Source organism: Kogia breviceps, chromosome 4 (genome assembly GCF_026419965.1).
Source record: "Kogia breviceps isolate mKogBre1 chromosome 4, mKogBre1 haplotype 1, whole genome shotgun sequence".
NCBI classification, from domain to species: Eukaryota; Metazoa; Chordata; class Mammalia; order Artiodactyla; family Physeteridae; genus Kogia; species Kogia breviceps.
In genome coordinates this window covers 55,232,112-55,251,162 of record NC_081313.1, presented here as the reverse complement: position 1 = coordinate 55,251,162, position 19,051 = coordinate 55,232,112, and the positions used below count along the sequence as shown (strand labels likewise).

Genomic DNA, 19,051 nt, shown 5'->3' with positions numbered 1-19,051 from the left:
TAGAGATTTTATTTAATCTTGGTTCCTACTACCTTGCACGATTAAAGAGTTTGGGATGGTTAAATTATAAAATTAATAGTAAAAAGCTATATGGGGCTTCCCTGGTGGTGCAGTGGTTGAGAGTCCGCCCGCCGATGCAGGGGGCACGGGTTCGTGCCCCAGTCCGGGAAGATCCCACATGCCACGGAGCGGCTGGGCCCGTGAGCCATGGCCGCTGAGCCCGCGCGTCCGGAGCCTGTGCTCCGCAACGGGAGAGGACACAACAGTGAGAGGTCCACGTACCGCAAAAAAAAAAAAAAAAAAAAAAAAAAGCGCTATATGCCATTATGTCTTTTAACATTTAGGAAGTTACAGCAACACACAAACAGGAATCATAGGTGACTCAAGTTTAATTAACTGTTATGTGTAGTCTTATAAAAACAAATTTTTGTTGAGAAAAGGAAAAGAAATAAAAGTACTGTTGATAATAGTCATATTCATGTAGAATTTGAAATGATATTAAGAACTCCGTTGTTATTAAACTTACATAAAATTATAAGGAAGTGTGTGCTTCACTATCTGGATTTTACACTGATTAGAATTTAAAGTTCCTTACTTTGTACACACAGATGTGAATTTTAAAAATAGGTGATACAGTGGTTAAGAATCCGCCTGCCAATGCAGGGGACACGGCTTTGAGCCCTGATCTGGGAAGATCCCACATGCTGTGGAGCAACTAAGCCCGTGCACCACAACTACTGAGCCTGTGCTCTAGAGTCCGCGAGCCACAACTACTGAGCCCGCGCTCCACAACAAGAGAAGCCACCGCAATGAGAAGCCCACGTACCGCAACGAAGAGTAGCGCCCGCTCAACTCAACTAGAGAAAGCCTGCACGCAGCAATGAAGACCCAATGCAGCCAAAAATAAATAAATTAAATAAATAAATTCAAAAAAATGCTTACAGTGCTGAGATAAATTTTTAGAAACAACTTGAATCTATGTCCAATTCTAGTAAGATAAATGTATTTTATGACACTAGAGTATGGGGTTCTGTGTAGAACACATAAGGTACCTATTATAAATTTAGTCAAGTCTTTTGCTGTTGTTATGAATAAGATTTAAAAAAAACATAGGTCAGTGAGTAAATACATAGGTTATTGAGTATATAAGGAAGGATTTTATTTTTAGCTATACTTTTGCCCAATATACACCATGTGCCATTGTACCTAGGAAGTCTTTGGAAAAGTGGGGAAAAAAACGCACGGTAAGAGTTGACTTAAAATTAAGAAAATATTTAAGGTAATACTGACATTTTCAGAGGCACAGGAAATTCTGCTACACACTCTTCCTTAGAAGAAGAAAGCAAAACATCAACTTATTTCAGGGAATAATGAAGTTAGCAGAACATAGTCTAACATTTTTGCTACCATTCCAAAAAAATCTTTTTAATAGGGCTTTTATATAATCTTATGCAGGTATTATCATCATTTCTTCTTTGTAGAAATTCAGTAGCTGTTTTCCCCTTAAGTATCGGACAGACAATACTGCAACCAACAAACTATATATTGTATTACACATCTGGGGTCTACCTGCAACATTCTACAAATGACACACCAGAGTGGGTTATCCTGGTCAGAGCATGTCAGATGCTGAGTGGGGCCTTTTGAACTTCAGACCCTTAAAAACAACAACAGCTTTGTTTTGAGATCTATATATATTTAAGGAGGGAGTAAACAGAAAGAAAGAACAAAGATCATGAAATCCCTTACCTCCTGTTGCTCCATGAATTCCCTATGTCTCCGAGCCGCCTCATGCCTCCATAACTTTAGGCAAACCAAAGCTCCAATGAGATAAACAATCATGGTGACAAAGAGGAAGATCATCGCTGCTATCTGTCCTCCTTCCACCCGGCAGAACGCTGCATTCACTGGCGTGTTAAATAATGGATAGTAGCAGAGTCCACCTCGGTTGGTGTCATTCACATAGACTATGGCTGCAGCCATGTACAAGATAAACAAGGAGACGTTAATTCCAAATTCAGTTAGGGGCCACCAATTTGAGTCCAAAAGAATGGTCCGATAATACATGGACATGCCAAGCACCAGAATAATAATGGTGGTGATCCAAGCCAATCCAGCAACCACAAGCACAAAAGGGGTTTTGGGGCCACTATAGTAATAGCCCCCATACATACTGCCCAGGCCACCAACGCCTCCCATGCCATAGGGCTGTGAATATCCGAACAGGTTATACCACTCGCTGTCCTTGTGAATGTACGCCGTGACACAAGCGAAGACGCCGGCCCCCAGAAGCAGCTCCACCACACCCAGAATCCGCAGCAGGCCTGCCCATGACTTCATGTAGGAGTACCTCAGATGATACTCCTCCACCTTCTCACTGTAGGTTCGGGCTGTGTGTGTGCGTCGGCCTAGGGATCCGTAGGGATCGTGGGGAAACATCGCCTCGGCCTCTTTCCGGGAACGACAGCTGCCTTCTGACCTGCCCTGAGGATCTTCGCAGGAGTTGGGGAGTGCACAGTGGTTTGGTCTTGCGGGAGAGGCTGGAGGTGAACACTCCACTCCATCGGAGATGTATCTGATGTCTGACACCGGCTTATCCCACTTTGGGTCCCTTCTCTTCCCTCTGAAGAAGTTCTTCCAGGACTCAGGGACAAAGCGCCTTACAGGCTTGAGGTCTGGCGCTATGGCCGGTTCCTCTGTGTCACCTGAGTAGAATTCTGGGCCGAATGGTGGCTGTAATGGGAGAGGGGGTGGTGGCAACGGATCAGCGCTCACAGCCAGCTCACTGTCGTGAAGAGTCTGGAAGGTTCTTACGGTGCCATCTTGATAGCCTGAGTCCCTTGGGACCTCATCGTAGTGCCTGTCCTGATTCCTGGATCTTCCGTCATTTGACAACATTTGTGATGTTCACACCTGGGGCCAAGATTAAAGTTATCACTTATGCTTAGTAATTTATCCTTTCAGTGATGCTGGTTTTATTCACTTAGTAGCAAATGATCATATTCAGGAAACCAACATGATCATATCTAATTATTATGATATATAAAAATGACAACATAAATCACGTACACTTTAAACATGTGTAACAATTATGTTAGCCAGGGATCTACTAATCATTCTATGAGATTTTAAGGGCAATCAAAAATTTAAATCTTAGCTCTTGATTAAAACATAAGTTGAATTTACCTATGAGCCCTATAAACAACAAAATGCAAAAAACCAAAAATGAGACTAAATTTTAATCATACAGGATGCTAACACATTCCAAGTAGAGTCCTTTCCTCAAATATCTAAATCAACATATTTAAGAGTTTGAACATGCCAAAATGTGATGGGTCAGCAAATACTCTTCACTTTCATTAACTCAAGTCTGCTTTGGAATGGCCCAGGAGAAGCAGTCTGATAAACACAGGGAGTGGAGAGTCCCTTTTCTAACTCGGGAAGTCGCGTTATGGGAGTTGCTTCTTCCACTCTTAATAGTATAACACTTCATACTAGATATAAAAAACTGAATTCTCAGAAAAAAAAAATCACCAAAGGCTAAGACTCCCTGAAAGTACAGCACAGAGCCGCAGCAATGGCCATGGACATCACTCTTTCCAGACCAATTATTTAAAGGTGACTTGCTGTTGCCATGGAAAGACTCAAAAAGTATCTTACAGGGTATTCAATCCACCTGAAAAATAAAGCATAGAAAAAGCACTGTTTATCAAACCTGTTGACTTCCTTCATGAAATCAATGACCTGGTCATGTATGTAAAAAGGAACCTATTTGCTAATATAACTACTAGGTTTAAGGCACAATGATTTTCTCCCTCAAATTGCTCATGAGGATTTACTGAAGACTCGCTGGACACATGGCATTGTACTTGGCACTGAAAAGGTCTCAAAATTAAAGCTGGTAATCCCACCTTTACGGTGTTGAACAATTTAGAAATTCCTAAGGCTTTGTTTTGTTTTACTTTGTAAAATGGAGATCTATCACTCAACAAGTATTTATCGAGTGCCTGCCATGCACCAGGCTTGCTGAAGATGTATCAGTGAACAAAGCCAATGGAAATCCTTGCCTTCACAGAGCTTAAATTCCAGTGGGGGGGCGGGGGTGACAGATGATACATAAAGCAAGTGAAATATATCAGATGCCAAGGAACAAAGTTAAGAAAGAGGATAAGAACTGCAGTGTGGACAGGGTGTTATAATTTTAAACAGAGTGACGAGGATAGTCTTCAGAGAGAACATGACATCTGAATATAGAAATGAAGGAGATGAGGGAGGAAGCCAGGCAGGTATAAGGGGTAAGTGTTCCACACAGATGGAACAGCTAGTGTAAAAGCCTTAAAGTGGGAGTGCCTGGCATGTTCGAGAACTGTTAAGGAATGGAGGCAGCAGCAGGGTGAGTGAGAGGGTGAGTAGTAGAATTGAGGCCATCTGAATCTTTTGGGCTTAAAAATAACTAGAGGGACTTCCCTGGTGGTGCAGTGGTTAAGAATCCGCCTGCCAATGCAGGGGACACGGGTTTGAGCCCTGGTCCGGGAAGATACCACATGCGTGGAGCAACTAAGCCCCTGCGCCACAACTACTGAGCCTGTGCTCTAGAGCCCTTGAGCCACAACTCCTGAGCCTACGTGCCACAACTCCTGAAGCCCATACACCTAGAGCCCGTGGTCCACAACAAGGGAAGACACCACAATAAGAAGCCCATGCACCACAATAAAGATTAGCTGCTGCTCGCCACAACTAGAGAAAGCCCGCGCGCAGCAATGAAGACCCAATGCAGCCAAAATAAACAAATAGATAAAATAAATTTTAAAAATAAATAAATAAAAATCATTAGAAAGATTTAGGCTTCTATTGGGAGTGAGAAGCCATTGGAAAATTTTCAGTAGAGGTCTGACATGATATGACTTATTTTAACCGGATCACTCTGGGTGCTCTGTTAAGAGTACATTCCAGGAGACAAGGGTGAAAAGAGGGAGACTGGCTAGGAGGCCACTGAAATACAGTTGACGCTTGACCAACATAGGGGTTAGCGGCACCAACTCTCTTCGCAGTCAAAAACCCAAGTGTAACTTAATAGTCGGTAATATGTAGTTGCGGTCCCGAATCCACGGATCCAACCAATTGCTGACCACGCAGCACTGCAGTCAGCACATAGTTATTGAAAAAAAACGCCTATAAGTAGACCCCTGCAGTTCAAACCTGTGTTGTCCAACTGTAATCCAACGGACCATGGTGGCAGCAACTTAGACAGCAAGAAGAGGTTAAACTCTATGTTCAGGGAATTAAAAATTTTTATTTTAGAAATTTCCAAACACAATAAAAAGTGGAAAGAACAGTATTATGAGCCCTTATGTGCCTATCAACCACTTTCAATAATTATCAATTTATGACCAATCTTGTTTCGTCTATACCCTCTACCTTATTCCTTTTGTCAACCGATTACTTTAAAGCAAATCCCAGACACCAGATCATTTCATCTGCAACATTTCTCCAACCCTCCAACTTAGTCCTGGGAGAAGCAGCCTGAAGAGAGTCTGAGATACCTGTTAGAAGTCCAGGTAAAGATATCAAGTAGGTAGTCTACCCACAGAAGGGTATATACTACCACAGACTAAATACAATCACCTGGGTACTGGGTGGAGCTGGAGAAGAGGTCTAAATTCTAGGGTCTTCTTATGGGCCACTCCAATTTTAGAGAATTACCTGAGTCCCAGCATGGTGCCCAATGCAAAGTAGGAGAAAAAATTTAGTATAGAAAAAAATTTCTATAACGATAGCAATTAGCAGGGTTTTTTTGTCTTTCATCGCTTTATCTGTTGTCTAAAAACATTTAAATTCTAGGAATGCATAGTACTACTATAATACTTGAAATACATTTTCCTAAAAATAGTAGAGGCAAAAGCACAACAAATTACTTTAGCAAGTTTTACTTATCCTTCAATATCTTTGATATACAGGCATTTAAAGGCTAGCGGTTGCTTAACTCACTGGCAAAAGTATGCTTCACTATAATGGATTTAATTCATGCTCACCTGTGAAATGTGGCTTATTTGAATTAGATCACCTTATCAGTGTTTAAAAAGCCAAAATTACAAACTTGAAGAATTGTGCAATAGCAAATTATGTAATTTTTGGAAAGGAATAATAGTTGTATTTTACATTTCAATGTCTGGATACCCCTAGCATCTCTCAGGGTGTCACTGAGAGTCAGTCCACTTAGAATCAGCACGCCAAGGCAGAGCGAGTCTTTGTTTTGTTCCAGCCCCCGGGGCCCGACTCCATTCTGTTGGCACACAAATCTCCGAAAGTCAAAGCGGTGGGAGGAGAAATCATTCTCCCCAGCGAAGTGTTACAGGAATCCAGTTGGTCACCTTTACACCAACAGAATCACCACTAATCTGGCTTTAAAGTTTTGCTGGCCCCGAGAAAGGGGCCGATTTCAGACGTTTCCAGGGGGATGGGAAATCCCCTGCGCTCTGAATTGAACCCTCGAGTGAGTGCCCGGGAATACAGAGCATCCTCGTCGGGGGTCCCTCCCCAGGCCGCGGCTCGGCGCTACGCCCCCGACCCACCAGCCTCGCTCAGTCCTCAGCTCTGCCCACCCAGGCGCGCGTCTCCACGTCAGGGAAATTACACTCTTCGTCTCCCGTGACTGTCCCCAAACTGGCCGGAACTAAGTCGGGCCGGACGTGCCTAGGTCGGGATAACCCCGCGCCCGGAAGGACCGCGGCTTCGCGGCCCGGGGGTGGGCGCGTCTCGCCCGGCACCTGTGTCCGCCGAATGAAACCTGGCTGGCCGAGGGGCCCTCCGGCCTCCCAGGCCCCCGCTCTCCCCGGAGCCCCGCACCCCTTACCGCGCCAGCGTCCGGCCTCGGGCGCAGGTGGTGGCCGGCCGCGCAGCGAACGCACTGCTCCTAGGGGCTGAGGGACGCCGAAGGGCCCCTCCGCGCCGCGCGCCTGCCTGGGGTCCGCCGGCCCCTCTCCGCCCACGTCCCGGTCACGTGCCCCCCACCCCACCCCGCCCCGGCGCCCCGCTCACCTGCGCAGCTGCCGGGAAGTGCTCGCCCGCCGCCCGCGGCTCTGAAACCGGGATTGGGAGCCGGGGGCGGGGCCGGGCCGAGCTGAACTTCGCCCCGCCTGGCTTTGTCAGGCCCGGACTCCCGCCTGGGGCCCGGGCGGGTCGGTACCCTCACCCCCACCGCACCTCACGGCAACAGCTAGGAGAGCTCTGGAAAGGTCGTTAAGGGTGAGAGCAAACCCTCCGGAAAGTTTTCTTCGCAAGGTTGCAGTCCCCTTCCTATTTTTGAAAAAGTTTGGCACTGAATGAAGAATTACGTACTATGCCCAGTGACAGATGGCAGGCCGTGCGTGTTAAGAATCATTGAAAGACTGGAAAAACAAAACAAATTCAACATTTTAATTTTGATATAAATTATGTAAATAGTTTCCAGAAAGTATCTAAAATATTCCACTGTACAACATATAAAAATGGTATCTGAAGAAGCTAGAGACCAGAGAGAAATTGTGAATAAGGCACAGTTTATTTACACTCTTAATTGCATCCTAATCTGTTTTATAATTCTTATTTACAACCCACAGAGTTTCTGTATTCTGAATTATTCCTTCACATTTTCTGATATTTGGCATAATGTTCAAACACACTTCATACACACTGACCTCTCCCAACACCACTCACAAGACTAAATAAATACTAGAGAAAAAGATTAAGAGATTATTTGAAGGTTTGATCTATTTACTTCAACGTGACAGAAATCAGTTCTCTGTGCTGAAATACTACGAGTGAAGAATTAAGAAACTAATTCACCTGAAAAGTCTATTATCTCTGTTCAAGTACCACTGAATAAAACGAATATGAATCTGTCAAGTAACAATCTCATGGGCAGGCTGCTTTCTATGTCTCATCACTCTCATAGTCTTCTATAATCATGTCTTCTTCTTCCATGTCTCGCTGGGCTGAAAAGGGCTGAGGCTGGCTGGCAGGCAGTTCACTCCCACTCTCCTGACTCAAAGGAAGAGACCAGGTTTCAGGTTCAGCTGTTTGAGTGCGTTCACCAAGCGCTTCCTCTGCAGGTTGCCCTCCACTAAGCTGGGCTTCATCTCCACTGTCCAGGTCTATCATTCCATGCTCCCTGTCAGTCAGGGCTTCCATTTTCAATCTGCCAGATTCATAACACAGGCATTAATAATAATCAAAGGAGGGGAGTCCTTTAAATTACACCATGACTGTGGTGATGATGAAGCCCTCTCCTGTAGTCTCTCATTTACCTTCCTTGTGCTGGTTAGCCAGGTGGTCCGATTTATTTAACAATATAAACAAAACTAAAAAGTAAATGACAAACTCAATAAATCATTACAACTTACAACACAACCAAGTCAATATCTTTAGTAAAGAGTTCTTACAAAGAAATGGAATAGGAAAACAGACATAAAACATGTACAGAAAGCTTACAGAAGAATGGTTACTAAATAAATTGCTCAACCTAATTTGTAATTTTAAAATGGAAATTAAAATAATATTGTCATCTTTCAAACTGGTAAAGACCTTTTTTTTTTTTTTTTTTTTTGCTGTACGCGGGCCTCTCACTGTTGTGGATGGGGCACACCGGACGCACAGGCTCAGCGGCCATGGCTCACGGGCCCAGGCGCTCTGTGGCATGTGGGATCTTCCCGGACCAGGGCACGAAGCCGCGTCCCCTGCATCGTCAGGTGGACTCTCAACCACTGTGCCACCAGGGAAGCCCAAGACCTTTTAAAATAATAAAACCCAGTGGTGGTAAGAGGAGAAAAGAACATGCTGAAATACTGTTAAGTGGGCATAAGATTGGCAAAATATTCTTGGAAGCAATCTGGCAATATAGAGCAAAGGTGTATATCCATTGATCCAGCAATTTTATTTCTAGGAATTCATCCTACATAAATAGTATTTGATATGCATGATGATTTAGCTTCAAGGAAGGCTGTGACAACAAAAGCTGGAAACAAGCTAAATGTACAAAACCAAGGTGTAGGAGGACTTCCCCTGTGGTCCAGTGGTTAAGAATCAGCCTTCCAATACAGGGGATGCAGGTTTGAACCCTGGTTGGGGAACTAAGATCCCACATGCCATGGGGCAACTAAGCCTGTGTGCCACAACTAGAGAGAAGCCCACGTGCCATTGTAATAAGTAGCACTGACAAATCCTGCCTCCCAATTCAGATCACGTAGCTCAACCAGTAATAGAACAGTGACTCCCATTCTTTAAATTACATCTTAGGAGGAAAAAGACAATAGAAGACAATGGTCTTCCCTTGATTTTGATGTCATAATCTTGTGGGGAAAGGAGCCAGTGAAAACAGCTGGTCCTTCTATGATTCAGAGGGAAGTGAGGAGAAAAGGGAAGTTTATAAAAGGTCTGAGCCCTGATCACATCCCAGTGGGATGATGCTGTAAGATCCATCCATCACAGTTTTTCTGTAAAAGGCAAGATGGGCTCCCAATAGCTAAGTCATTATAAGGAAGAAACCATTAACACTAGAAAGGCCTTTACTGAATCTATGAAGGCAGAGGGAAAAAAAAGCCCAGATAAGCAAGTTTTCCATTTGGGACCAGGAATAGGAGAACTAGTAGAAGGGGTAATAGATGCCATTTCTATCATTTACTTTTATCCTTGCAACAAGGAAGCAAGCACTTTTTAACCTTTTTTGGAATACCTGAGTGCATAATTTGACCTTACAAATAAGCCAAGCAGAAATGAACTACAAGCACTGTGTTAATCACTGACATTAGGCCAGAAGCCATTTTGCAACGGAATGAACAGTATAGATGTAGATTTATCTCTCTATTTTTTTTGGTTTTGTTTGGTTTTTTCTGTTTTTGTTTTTTTTAAACATCTTTATTGGAGTATAACTGTTTTACAATAGTGTGTTAGTTTCTCCTTTACAACAAAGTGAATCAGTTATACATATACATATGTTCCCATATCTCTTCCCTCTTGTGTCACCCTCCCTCCCACCCTCCCTATCCCACCCCTCTAGGTGGTCACAAAGCACAGAGGTGATCTCCCTGTGCTACGCGGCAGCTTCCCACTAGCTATCTAATTTACATTTGGTAGTGTATATATGTCCCTGCCACTCTCTCACTTCGTCACAGCTTACTTACCCTTCCCCCTCCCCCCCTCCCCACATCCTCAAGTCCATGCTCTAGTAGGTCTGTGTTTTATTCCCATCCTATCACTAATCTCTTCATGACATTTTTTTTCTTAGATTCCATATATATGTGTTAGTATACGGTATTTGTTTTTCTCCTTCTGACTTAACTTCACTCTGTATGACAGACTCCAGGTCTCTATTTTTTTACTTGTCTGAATTTTCTGTGATAAAGAAATAAAAAAGACAGTGCTCTTTTGAGGTAGTTCCTGATTACTGCAGTCTCCAAATATAGGCTAAGAACACCTCTTGGCATGAAAGCTGAAAAGGGGTTTTCAGCTATGCAAAATTTGTTGAACTCAAGGATTTTAAAGATTCCTCTGCTTCTGTGATTCAATTTAGCCTAATGTTCCATTCTGAGATGGTGAAAATAGCTGTTACATGTAATATATATAATAGATGGGTCTACAATGCAATCACATGGTCTCTGATCACTGGTATAACATGTATGTCTTGGCCTTTACAGATAACATTTATTGACTGTATCATGAATAAATACATAAGGTATTTTGTGGTTATTTCAGTAACAGCTCTTTGAAAACTAAAATGAGGAGCTTACCTTCCAAAGTGTCGCTTCAGAGGAAGTCTTCCAATATCCTGGATAAAAGAAATCTGAGCTAAAAGAGATTTTTAAAAAGCTTTAAATAGACATTTCTCCAAAGAAGAATAGCCAAAAAGCACATGAAAAGATGCTTAAAGTCACAAATTGTTAGGAAAATGCAAACCAAAACCATGAGATACTATTTCACACCCCTTAGGATGGCTATTATCAAAACACCCCATAAAACAACAAGGTTTGACAAGGATGTGGAGAAAGCTGTAGAAATAGAAAATGGTGTAGCTGCTGTGGAAAATGGTAAGGTAGTTCCTCAAAATATTAAAAACAGAATTACTATATGATCTAGCAATTCCACTTCTGGGTATACACCCCAAAGAACTGAAAGCAAGATCTCGAAGAAACATCTGTATATCCATATTTATAACAACACTATTCATAACAGTCAAAAAGTGGAAGCATATATGTATATGTATAGCTGATTCACTTTAATACAGCAGAAACTAACACACCATTGTAAAGCAATTATATACTCCAATAATGGTGTTAAAAAAAAAAAAGTGGAAGAAACTTAAGTGTCCAAAAACAGATGAATGGATAAACAAAATGTGGTAAATATATACAATGTAATATTATCCAGTCTTAAAAAGGAAGGAAATTCTGACACATGCTATAACATGGATAAACCCTGATGACATGCTAAATGAAATAAGCCAGTCACAAAAAGACAAATATTGTATAGTTGCACTTAAGTGGGTACCTAGGGTGGTCAAATTCATAGACTGAAAGTAGGTAGTGTTGGACTTCCCTGGTGGCACAGTGGTTAAGAATCCATCTGCCAATGCAGAGGACACAGGTTCGAACCCTGGTCTGGGAAGATCCCACATGCCACGGAGCAACTAAGCCCGTGTGCCACAACTACTGAGCCCACGTGCCACAACTACTGAAGCCCATGCGCCTAGAGCCTGTGCTCCACAACAAGAGAAGCCACCACAATGAGAAGCCTACGCATCACAACAAAGAGTAGTCCCTGTTCGCTGCAACTAGAGAAGGCCCATGTGCAGCAACGAAGACCAAACACAGTCAAAAATAAATGAAAGAAATAAATTTAAAAAATAAAATAAAATAAAAAGAAGTAAAGGGAGCTATAATGACAATGACTCATCAAATAGGGAATATCAGTAAAGAGAAGGAAATTGCAAAAAAGAACCAAATGGAAATTCTGGACTTGAAAAGTACAATAACCAAAATGAAATATAAAATGGTGTAGCTGCTGTGAACCCCACTGCAGGGGTTCAATAGTAGACTTGAACTGGGAGAAGAAATAATCAGTAACCTGGAACACAGACCAATAGAGACTATGCAATCAAAGAGAAAACAGAATGAAACTTGAGATACCTGTAAGCATTCCAACAAACACTAATGGAGGACTAGAAAAGAGGACAGAGAGAAATGAGCAGAAGAAACATAAAGAGAAAATGTCTGAAATGACATAGTAAAGTCAAAGAAATGGGATAAAAATTGATGAATAAAAAGAAAAGCCAAGGGCTTCCCTGGTGGCACAGTGGTTAAGAATCCACCTGCCAATGCAGGAGACACAGGTTCGAGCCCTGGTCAGGGAAGATCCCACATGCCTCAGAGCAACCAAGCCCATGTGCCACAACTACTGAGCCTGTGCTCTAGAGCCTGTGATCCACAACTACTGAGCCCACGTGCCACAACTACTGAGCCCACGTGCCACAACTACTGAAGCCCGCGCGTCTAGAGCCCGTGTTCCGCAACAAGAGAAGCCACCGCAATGAGAAGCCCGCACACCACAAGGAAGAGTAGCCAATGCTCACCACAACTAGAGAAAGCCCGCGTGCAGCAAAGATCCAACACAGCCAAAAATAAATTAAAAAAAAAAAGTCAGACCATAAGACTTAAAAAAAAAAAGCCAAAACATCCTATTTTTTACTAAATTTTATAAACCTAAAGTTTGCAAATCAAACACTACCTTACCTTTTAAAAAATCCACTACACAATACAATTAGGATTTTTAAAAAACAGCTTTTTGATATGGAAAACTTAAGAGTTGTGATCCTGGAATCTGAACTTTCTAGTGGATATAATGATTCTCTGGATGATTCCAATGTGAGTAATCCAAACCAATACTTCTCAAACTCCTCAAACATCTCCTGCATAAGAATCACCTGGAGAAACTTGCTAATTGATCTTGCAGATCAATTCAGTAGGTCTTAGTTGAGGCCTGAGATTCTGCATTTTTCTCAAGCTTCCAGGTGATGCTGATGATTCTGGTCCAAGGAGACTCTTACTAATCAAACCAATTCATTGTCCCACAGCTAGGAGTGGGACAAAGAATGTGAATGGCTGTGCCAATGTAAGTTGGTGGCAGTAGGGCTGGGACTGAAGGAGCAGCCTGCATTGTCAGGAGATAGGTTATAGACATAGGAATTAAGTAAACAAGTAAATATATTTAGCAAAGTGGGAGATGGGTCCATATCCACTAAAAGGAACCAGGACTCACTGAGATTTCTAAGTCCATGTAGGAAGAGTATGAAATAATCCTGGAACACTTTGTATCAGAAAGAAAGTACTCTTAAGAGTAAAGGCACAGAGTTACCTTAAAGCAGCTTGCACTGGCCAACACTGGACAATTTAAGTCCAAAATAAATAATGATAGAAACAACAGCTGAAAAACTACAGAGTCCATACAAATATAAACAAACAAATGGGGAAGAAGGCGAAGCAATACCTTACAGAAGAATTTATTAACACAAATACAGAAGGAATAATGCCATTAGAAAATCACTTGGCAACCATGATGGATTCAGGAAATAATTATCAAAAGATGCTATAGGGCTTCCCTGGTGGCGCAGTGGTTGAGAGTCCGCCTGCCGATGCAGGGGACACGGGTTCGTGCCCCAGTCTGGGAAGATCCCACATGCCGCGGAGCGGCTGGGCCCGTGAGCCATGGCCACTGAGCCTGCGCGTCCGGAGCCTGTGCTCCGCAATGGGGGGGGGGCCACAGCAGTGAGAGGCCCGCATACCAAAAAGATAAAAAAATAAAAAGATGCTATAACTAGTGGGTGAAATTTTAATGAGAAATAGGATATTTACATAGTCTCAAAGTGTCTCCCCACAAAACACTTAATAACTTTACATTGGAGAACCTGAGAGATGTTATCTTACCAAATAATAAAAGTTAACTTCACCAGCATGGTATAAATAGACATCATATTCCCCTTATGTGATGCACTGAGAAGAACACAGCATCACTTCTGTGGTATTCCTGCCCAAAATATATATCCTGAATCCACTCATGAGGAATCCTCAGATAAACCCAAATTGAGGGGCAGTCCATGTTATAACAATCTGCTTCAGAAATGTAATGTATGAAGACCACAGTACTATTCTAAATCGAAGGAGACTAAAGAGATAGCAACTAAGTAACTAAATGTATCATGTGATCTTACATTGGATTTCTAGACAAGAGAGAACAACTTTTTGTTGTTATTTTACAAAGGGCATTATTAGGACAATCGGCAAAATTTGAATGGAGTCTATAAATTACAAATAGAGTCTAATAATTAAACTATAAATTAGCAGTAATATATCAATATTAACTTCTTGATTTTGATCTATATACTGTGGTTATGTAGGAAAATGTCCTTGTTTTTAGGAAGTACATGCTAAAGTGTTTAAGAATAATGGGCATAATGTCTGCACTTTACTCACACATGATTCAGAAAAAATACATTTGTGTATATGTGTGTATAAAGAAAAAGAATAAAAGGCAAATATGGTAAAAAATCAAACACTGAGGAATCTTGGTGAAGGATATACAAGAACTTCTTTGTACCATTCTTCTAATTTCTAAGTTTGAAATTACTTCAAAATAAAGTTTAAAAACTAGTATAACCTGGGAGTTCCCTGGTGGTCCAGTGGTTAGGACTCCATACTTTCACTGCTGAGGGCCCAGGTTCAATCCCTGGTTGGGGAACTAAGATCCCACAAGCCATGCAGCACAGCCAAAACGATAAATAAATAAAAACTAGTATAATCTAAAAATAATAGTCAAGGATAGGGAACTCTCTGGATTCTGACTCACAGATTAATCATTCCCATTGCTCAAAAGTCATCTCACTTCTGCCTGTAAATACAGAATATTTTAAATCTTTAAGTATCAATATTCTTAAAAGATGACACTCTCATTGTATGAAGGCAGACATTTACTCTATAATCCTCTCGTCATAATTCATAAGGCAAACCCTATCTTTAAAATTTGAGTAGTTTTGGACTTTCCTGGTGGCGCAGTGGTTAAGAATCCACCTGCCAGTGCAGGGGACATGGGTTCGAACCCTGGTCTGGGAAGATCCCACATGCCGCAGAGCAACTAAACCTGTGAGCCACAACTACTGAGCCAGCATGCCACAACTACTGAAGCCCACGCACCTAGAACCCATGCTCCGCAACAAGAAAAGCCACCACAATGAGAAGCCTGCCCACAGCAACGAAGAGTAGCCTCCGCTCGCCACAACTAGAGAAAGCCCGTGTGTAGCAATGAAGACCCAACACAGCCAAAAATAATTAAAAAAAAAAAAAAAAAGAAAGTTTAAAAAAAACTTGAGAAGTTCGATGAGTTATGTAGTAGATTAGTAATATTTTCAATATTACACAAATTCAATATTACACAAATGCTGAAGATCAGCACCATAGACATGTGACCTAGGACTGTTAATGAAATGTGGCCCTTAAGACACACATTAAAAAAGAGAAAGAACTGATGGAAAAATTGTTAAAGTTCAAAAAAAGTAGACATAAACTGGGCAAGTGTGTATTGTCAAAGGCATACTAATTTTTTTTAGCATTATTTATAATTTCAAAACGTGGAAAGACAATGTAAATATACTATTAATGGATACTGCTTGTAATATTGAAATCAACCAATACCTATTAATAAGGTTGAATAAAATTATTATAAATTTTGAAAAAATATAACTTAGATCTGAATATACTTTTGCATTGCTGCTGTTATAGACTAAACGCTTCTGTCATGACAAATTCATATATTGAAATCCTAACCCCTGAAGTGATGTTATTAGGAGATGGAGCCTTGGGAGGTGCTTAGGTCATGAGGGTAGAGTCCTCATGAATGGGATTAGTGCCTTTAGATAAGAGAACCCAGAGAGAGCTCTCTTTTACTCTGCTCTTTATCATGTGAGAATACAATGAGAAGATGGCCACTGCAAACTAGGAAGCAGGCCCTCACCAGACACTGGATCTGCTGGCACCTTGATTTTAGACTTCCCAGCCTCTACAGCTCCTTTGCCGTAGTTATAAAATATGGAGCGCTATGCATGATAAGTGACAAAAAAAATTAGAGCTTACATCTAACATTTATATACGCACAGGAAAAAGTCTAGAAGAATTTACACCAATCTATCAAAAGGAATTACCCATGGTTATAGGGGACTTTCAATTTTTATTTTATGTACTTCTTTATTATTTAATTTCTTTCTTTTTAAATCAAAAAGCATGTATTAATTCTGATTCAAAAAATAAAGGGGAAAAAAACTTAGTGTCACTGGTACAGAGGAATAAGTTGATCCACAAAAACATAATGTTATAAAACACTACTTCTTGGGGATAAGGAAAACCCATGTTATTACCTTGATTTCTCATTGGAATGGTGAGCAAAGCAAGGTATGGCAACAGCTGAACTTGGAGGCATAAAGCTGGTAAGCAGAAGTCAGAAAAAAGTGCTTTTGCTGCCAGGCAATTTTCCCGATACTGCAGAGAAGGAAAAAAATGGTGAAATGAAAAATAAAAATTTAAATATGGATATTTATTCCTAGACTAAGTTTATTATATCACAAAGTATGTGGGTTTATATGCTACAAATATACTCTAGGAGTTTATCTGATCAGTCCCTTTTTTTTGGCCATGCTGGGCAGCTTGATTAGTCCTTTATAACTGTCCTAGCATTATCTAACAAAGCATTTTATCTACACAACTATTTCACACTTGATATAACAGCAATAAGAACAAGACTTAAGGGAGAAGAAAAACAAACTTAAAAATTAAAGGACTCCTGTTTATGAGCATACACATATCACAAATTACGTGAGGATAATGTTTCTCAATGAAAGAAGGTATTTTCTTCAGTTAAGAGAGGAACTATGTTACAGTGATGATAAGAGAAGTATGATCTCTGCCTTTCGGGTGCTCACAGTCTTAGATCATTTGTATGTAACAAATGCAAAATTAATATACATGCTATAAAGTGCAAAGCAAGTCAAAAAGGGACATAAATTGCTTAAAAGTAATGAAATTCTCAAAGAAATCCACTGAAAATTTTCTTAAGTAATGAATGATAGGTTCATATGTAGCCATATGAATTTAAAACTGGAAGACATCTTAGAGATGACCTAGTCCGGGGGTCACAAATTCAGATGCTATAGGAGTCAGGCAGTTAATAGAAATCACTGCAGTGGAACAGCTGGGGGAGGTGGTACTGACAACTCCCATCACCAAGGGGCAGATTATACTTGGCTTGAGCAGACTGCTGCCATGTAAAATATGGACCAGTGTTGCCTTACTTCCAATTTTTTTTCCAGGAGATTGCAGAAACTCTGCAGCCAGAAATCCTTATCTGAGTTTCAACTATTATACTAGTTTTTAAAGATTGGCAATTCATTTAAAAAAATCTGTGTGTGGGTTGTATTCAACTTGTGAGCCACCTGTTTTTGATCTCTAAATAATTCAATCCTCCATACTTATAGCTGTGGAAAATAATGGCATATTAAGTGAAATAACTTGTGCAGATAGTTAGAGGTAAAGCCAGGATTTATTTTCAACTGAAACAAAAATATAATTATAACTACAGGCATACCTCAGAGATATTGTGAGTTCAGTTCCAGACCACTGCAATAAAGTGAGTATCACAATAAAGCAAGTCACACAAATTTTGCGGTTTCCCAGTACATATAAAAGTTATGCTTGGGACTTCCCTGGTGGTCCAGTGGTTGAGACTGCGCTCCCACTGCAGGGGGGCACAGGTTCCATCCCTGGTCAGGGAAGTAAGATCCTGCATGCCATTTAGCATGGCCAAAAAAAAAAGTTACGCTCACACTATAGTCTCCTAAGTGTGCAATAGCATTATGTCTAAAAAAACAATGTACATACTTTAATTTAAAAATACTTCATTGTTAAAAATTGCTAACCATCACCTGAGCCGTCATCCAGTCATACTCTTTTTGCTTGTAGAGGGTTTGAAATATTGCTAGAATTATCAAAATGTGACACAGAGACACGAGGTGAGCAAATGCTGTTGGAAAAATGGTGCTGATAGACTTGCTTGATGCAGGATTGCCACAAACCTTCAATTTGTAAAAAACGCATTATCTGTGAAATGCTTTAATAAAGTAAAGTGCTATAAAATGAGGTAGGCCTGTATACTTTGATTCCAATAAAATAGGTATATGCTTTCAATTTTTGAGTGCTTTTTCCTTAAAAAAATGACTAAGCATTTAAGAAGACTCCTTTTCATGTTTTATCATAATTCTAAGAAAACTGTGGGCCTTAGCAACTATTTCTCATTAAGAATGAAAGATCATTTTTCTTTTTCAATTAAAAGAAAAAAACTTTATTGAGATATAATTCACATAACATAAATAGTTCACTCTTTGAAAATGTACAATTTATTTTTTTACCTTTTTATTTATTAGAAACCATTGGGGTTTATGCAAGGGTCGAAAACTTGATCCTCCTCCTTGGCAATGAGCAAATCCTCGGGCTTTGTTGGAATGTATCACACCTCTCGTAGCTATTGATGTACTATATTCCCTGAGTAAAGAGCGTGTCTAGAAAAGGAGACAAGATGTGAAATAAAGAAAATAAGAGATTTACAAAACAGTACTTATTGGTACTACTGACCCCCAAAAAAGGCTAATCATATTTAGTTACTATACGTTCATTTTTTTCAACCTCACCACAGTCCTAAAAATAATAGTGCTACAAAATTTTGAAGAAAATTCAACTGTGCCATAATAATCAAATGCTATGAGTGACTATTAACTGGATGTTGGATGGAGGTGGTGGAAATAACTTTAAATACATTTTTTTTTTTTTTTTTTTTTTTTTGTGGTATGTGGGCCTCTCACTGTTGTGGCCTTTCCCATCGCGGAGCACAGGCTCCAGACGCGCAGGCTCAGCGGCCATGGCTCACGGGCCCAGCCGCTCCGCGGCATGTGGGATCTTCCCGGACCGGGGCACGAACCCGTGTCCCC

General features: G+C 40.9%; 2 protein-coding genes across 23 annotated transcripts in view; both read right to left on the bottom strand.

Moving 5' to 3' along the window:
* Window positions 1–7,113, bottom strand: part of MARVELD2 (MARVEL domain containing 2) — a 23,409-nt gene extending 16,296 nt beyond the window's left edge. For 2 of the 4 annotated variants that reach the window (XM_067031097.1, XM_067031098.1), the window contains exons 1-2: window positions 6,854–6,989; window positions 1,750–2,913 (exon numbers count right to left, since the gene is read on the bottom strand). In XM_067031097.1, coding sequence (XP_066887198.1) covers window positions 1,750–2,898 — 1,149 coding nt within the window. In that variant the 5' untranslated portion in view covers window positions 2,899–2,913; window positions 6,854–6,989. Of the gene's footprint in view, window positions 1–1,749; window positions 2,914–6,853; window positions 6,990–7,038 lie in introns of those variants that run through there. The other 2 variants (XM_059062549.2, XM_067031099.1) reach the window with 2 other exon arrangements.
* Window positions 7,114–7,521: 408 nt separating this feature from the next.
* The window catches only part of RAD17 (RAD17 checkpoint clamp loader component), a 32,111-nt gene continuing 20,581 nt past the window's right edge, over window positions 7,522–19,051 (bottom strand). For 11 of the 19 annotated variants that reach the window (XM_067031078.1, XM_067031087.1, XM_067031081.1 and 8 more), the window contains 4 exons: window positions 18,476–18,625; window positions 16,433–16,553; window positions 10,764–10,821; window positions 7,522–8,176 (listed from right to left, as the gene is read on the bottom strand). In XM_067031078.1, coding sequence (XP_066887179.1) covers window positions 7,912–8,176; window positions 10,764–10,821; window positions 16,433–16,553; window positions 18,476–18,625 — 594 coding nt within the window. In that variant the 3' untranslated portion in view covers window positions 7,522–7,911. The remainder of the gene's footprint in view (window positions 8,177–10,763; window positions 10,822–16,432; window positions 16,554–18,475; window positions 18,626–19,051) is intronic. The other 8 variants (XM_067031095.1, XM_067031090.1, XM_067031091.1 and 5 more) reach the window with 3 other exon arrangements.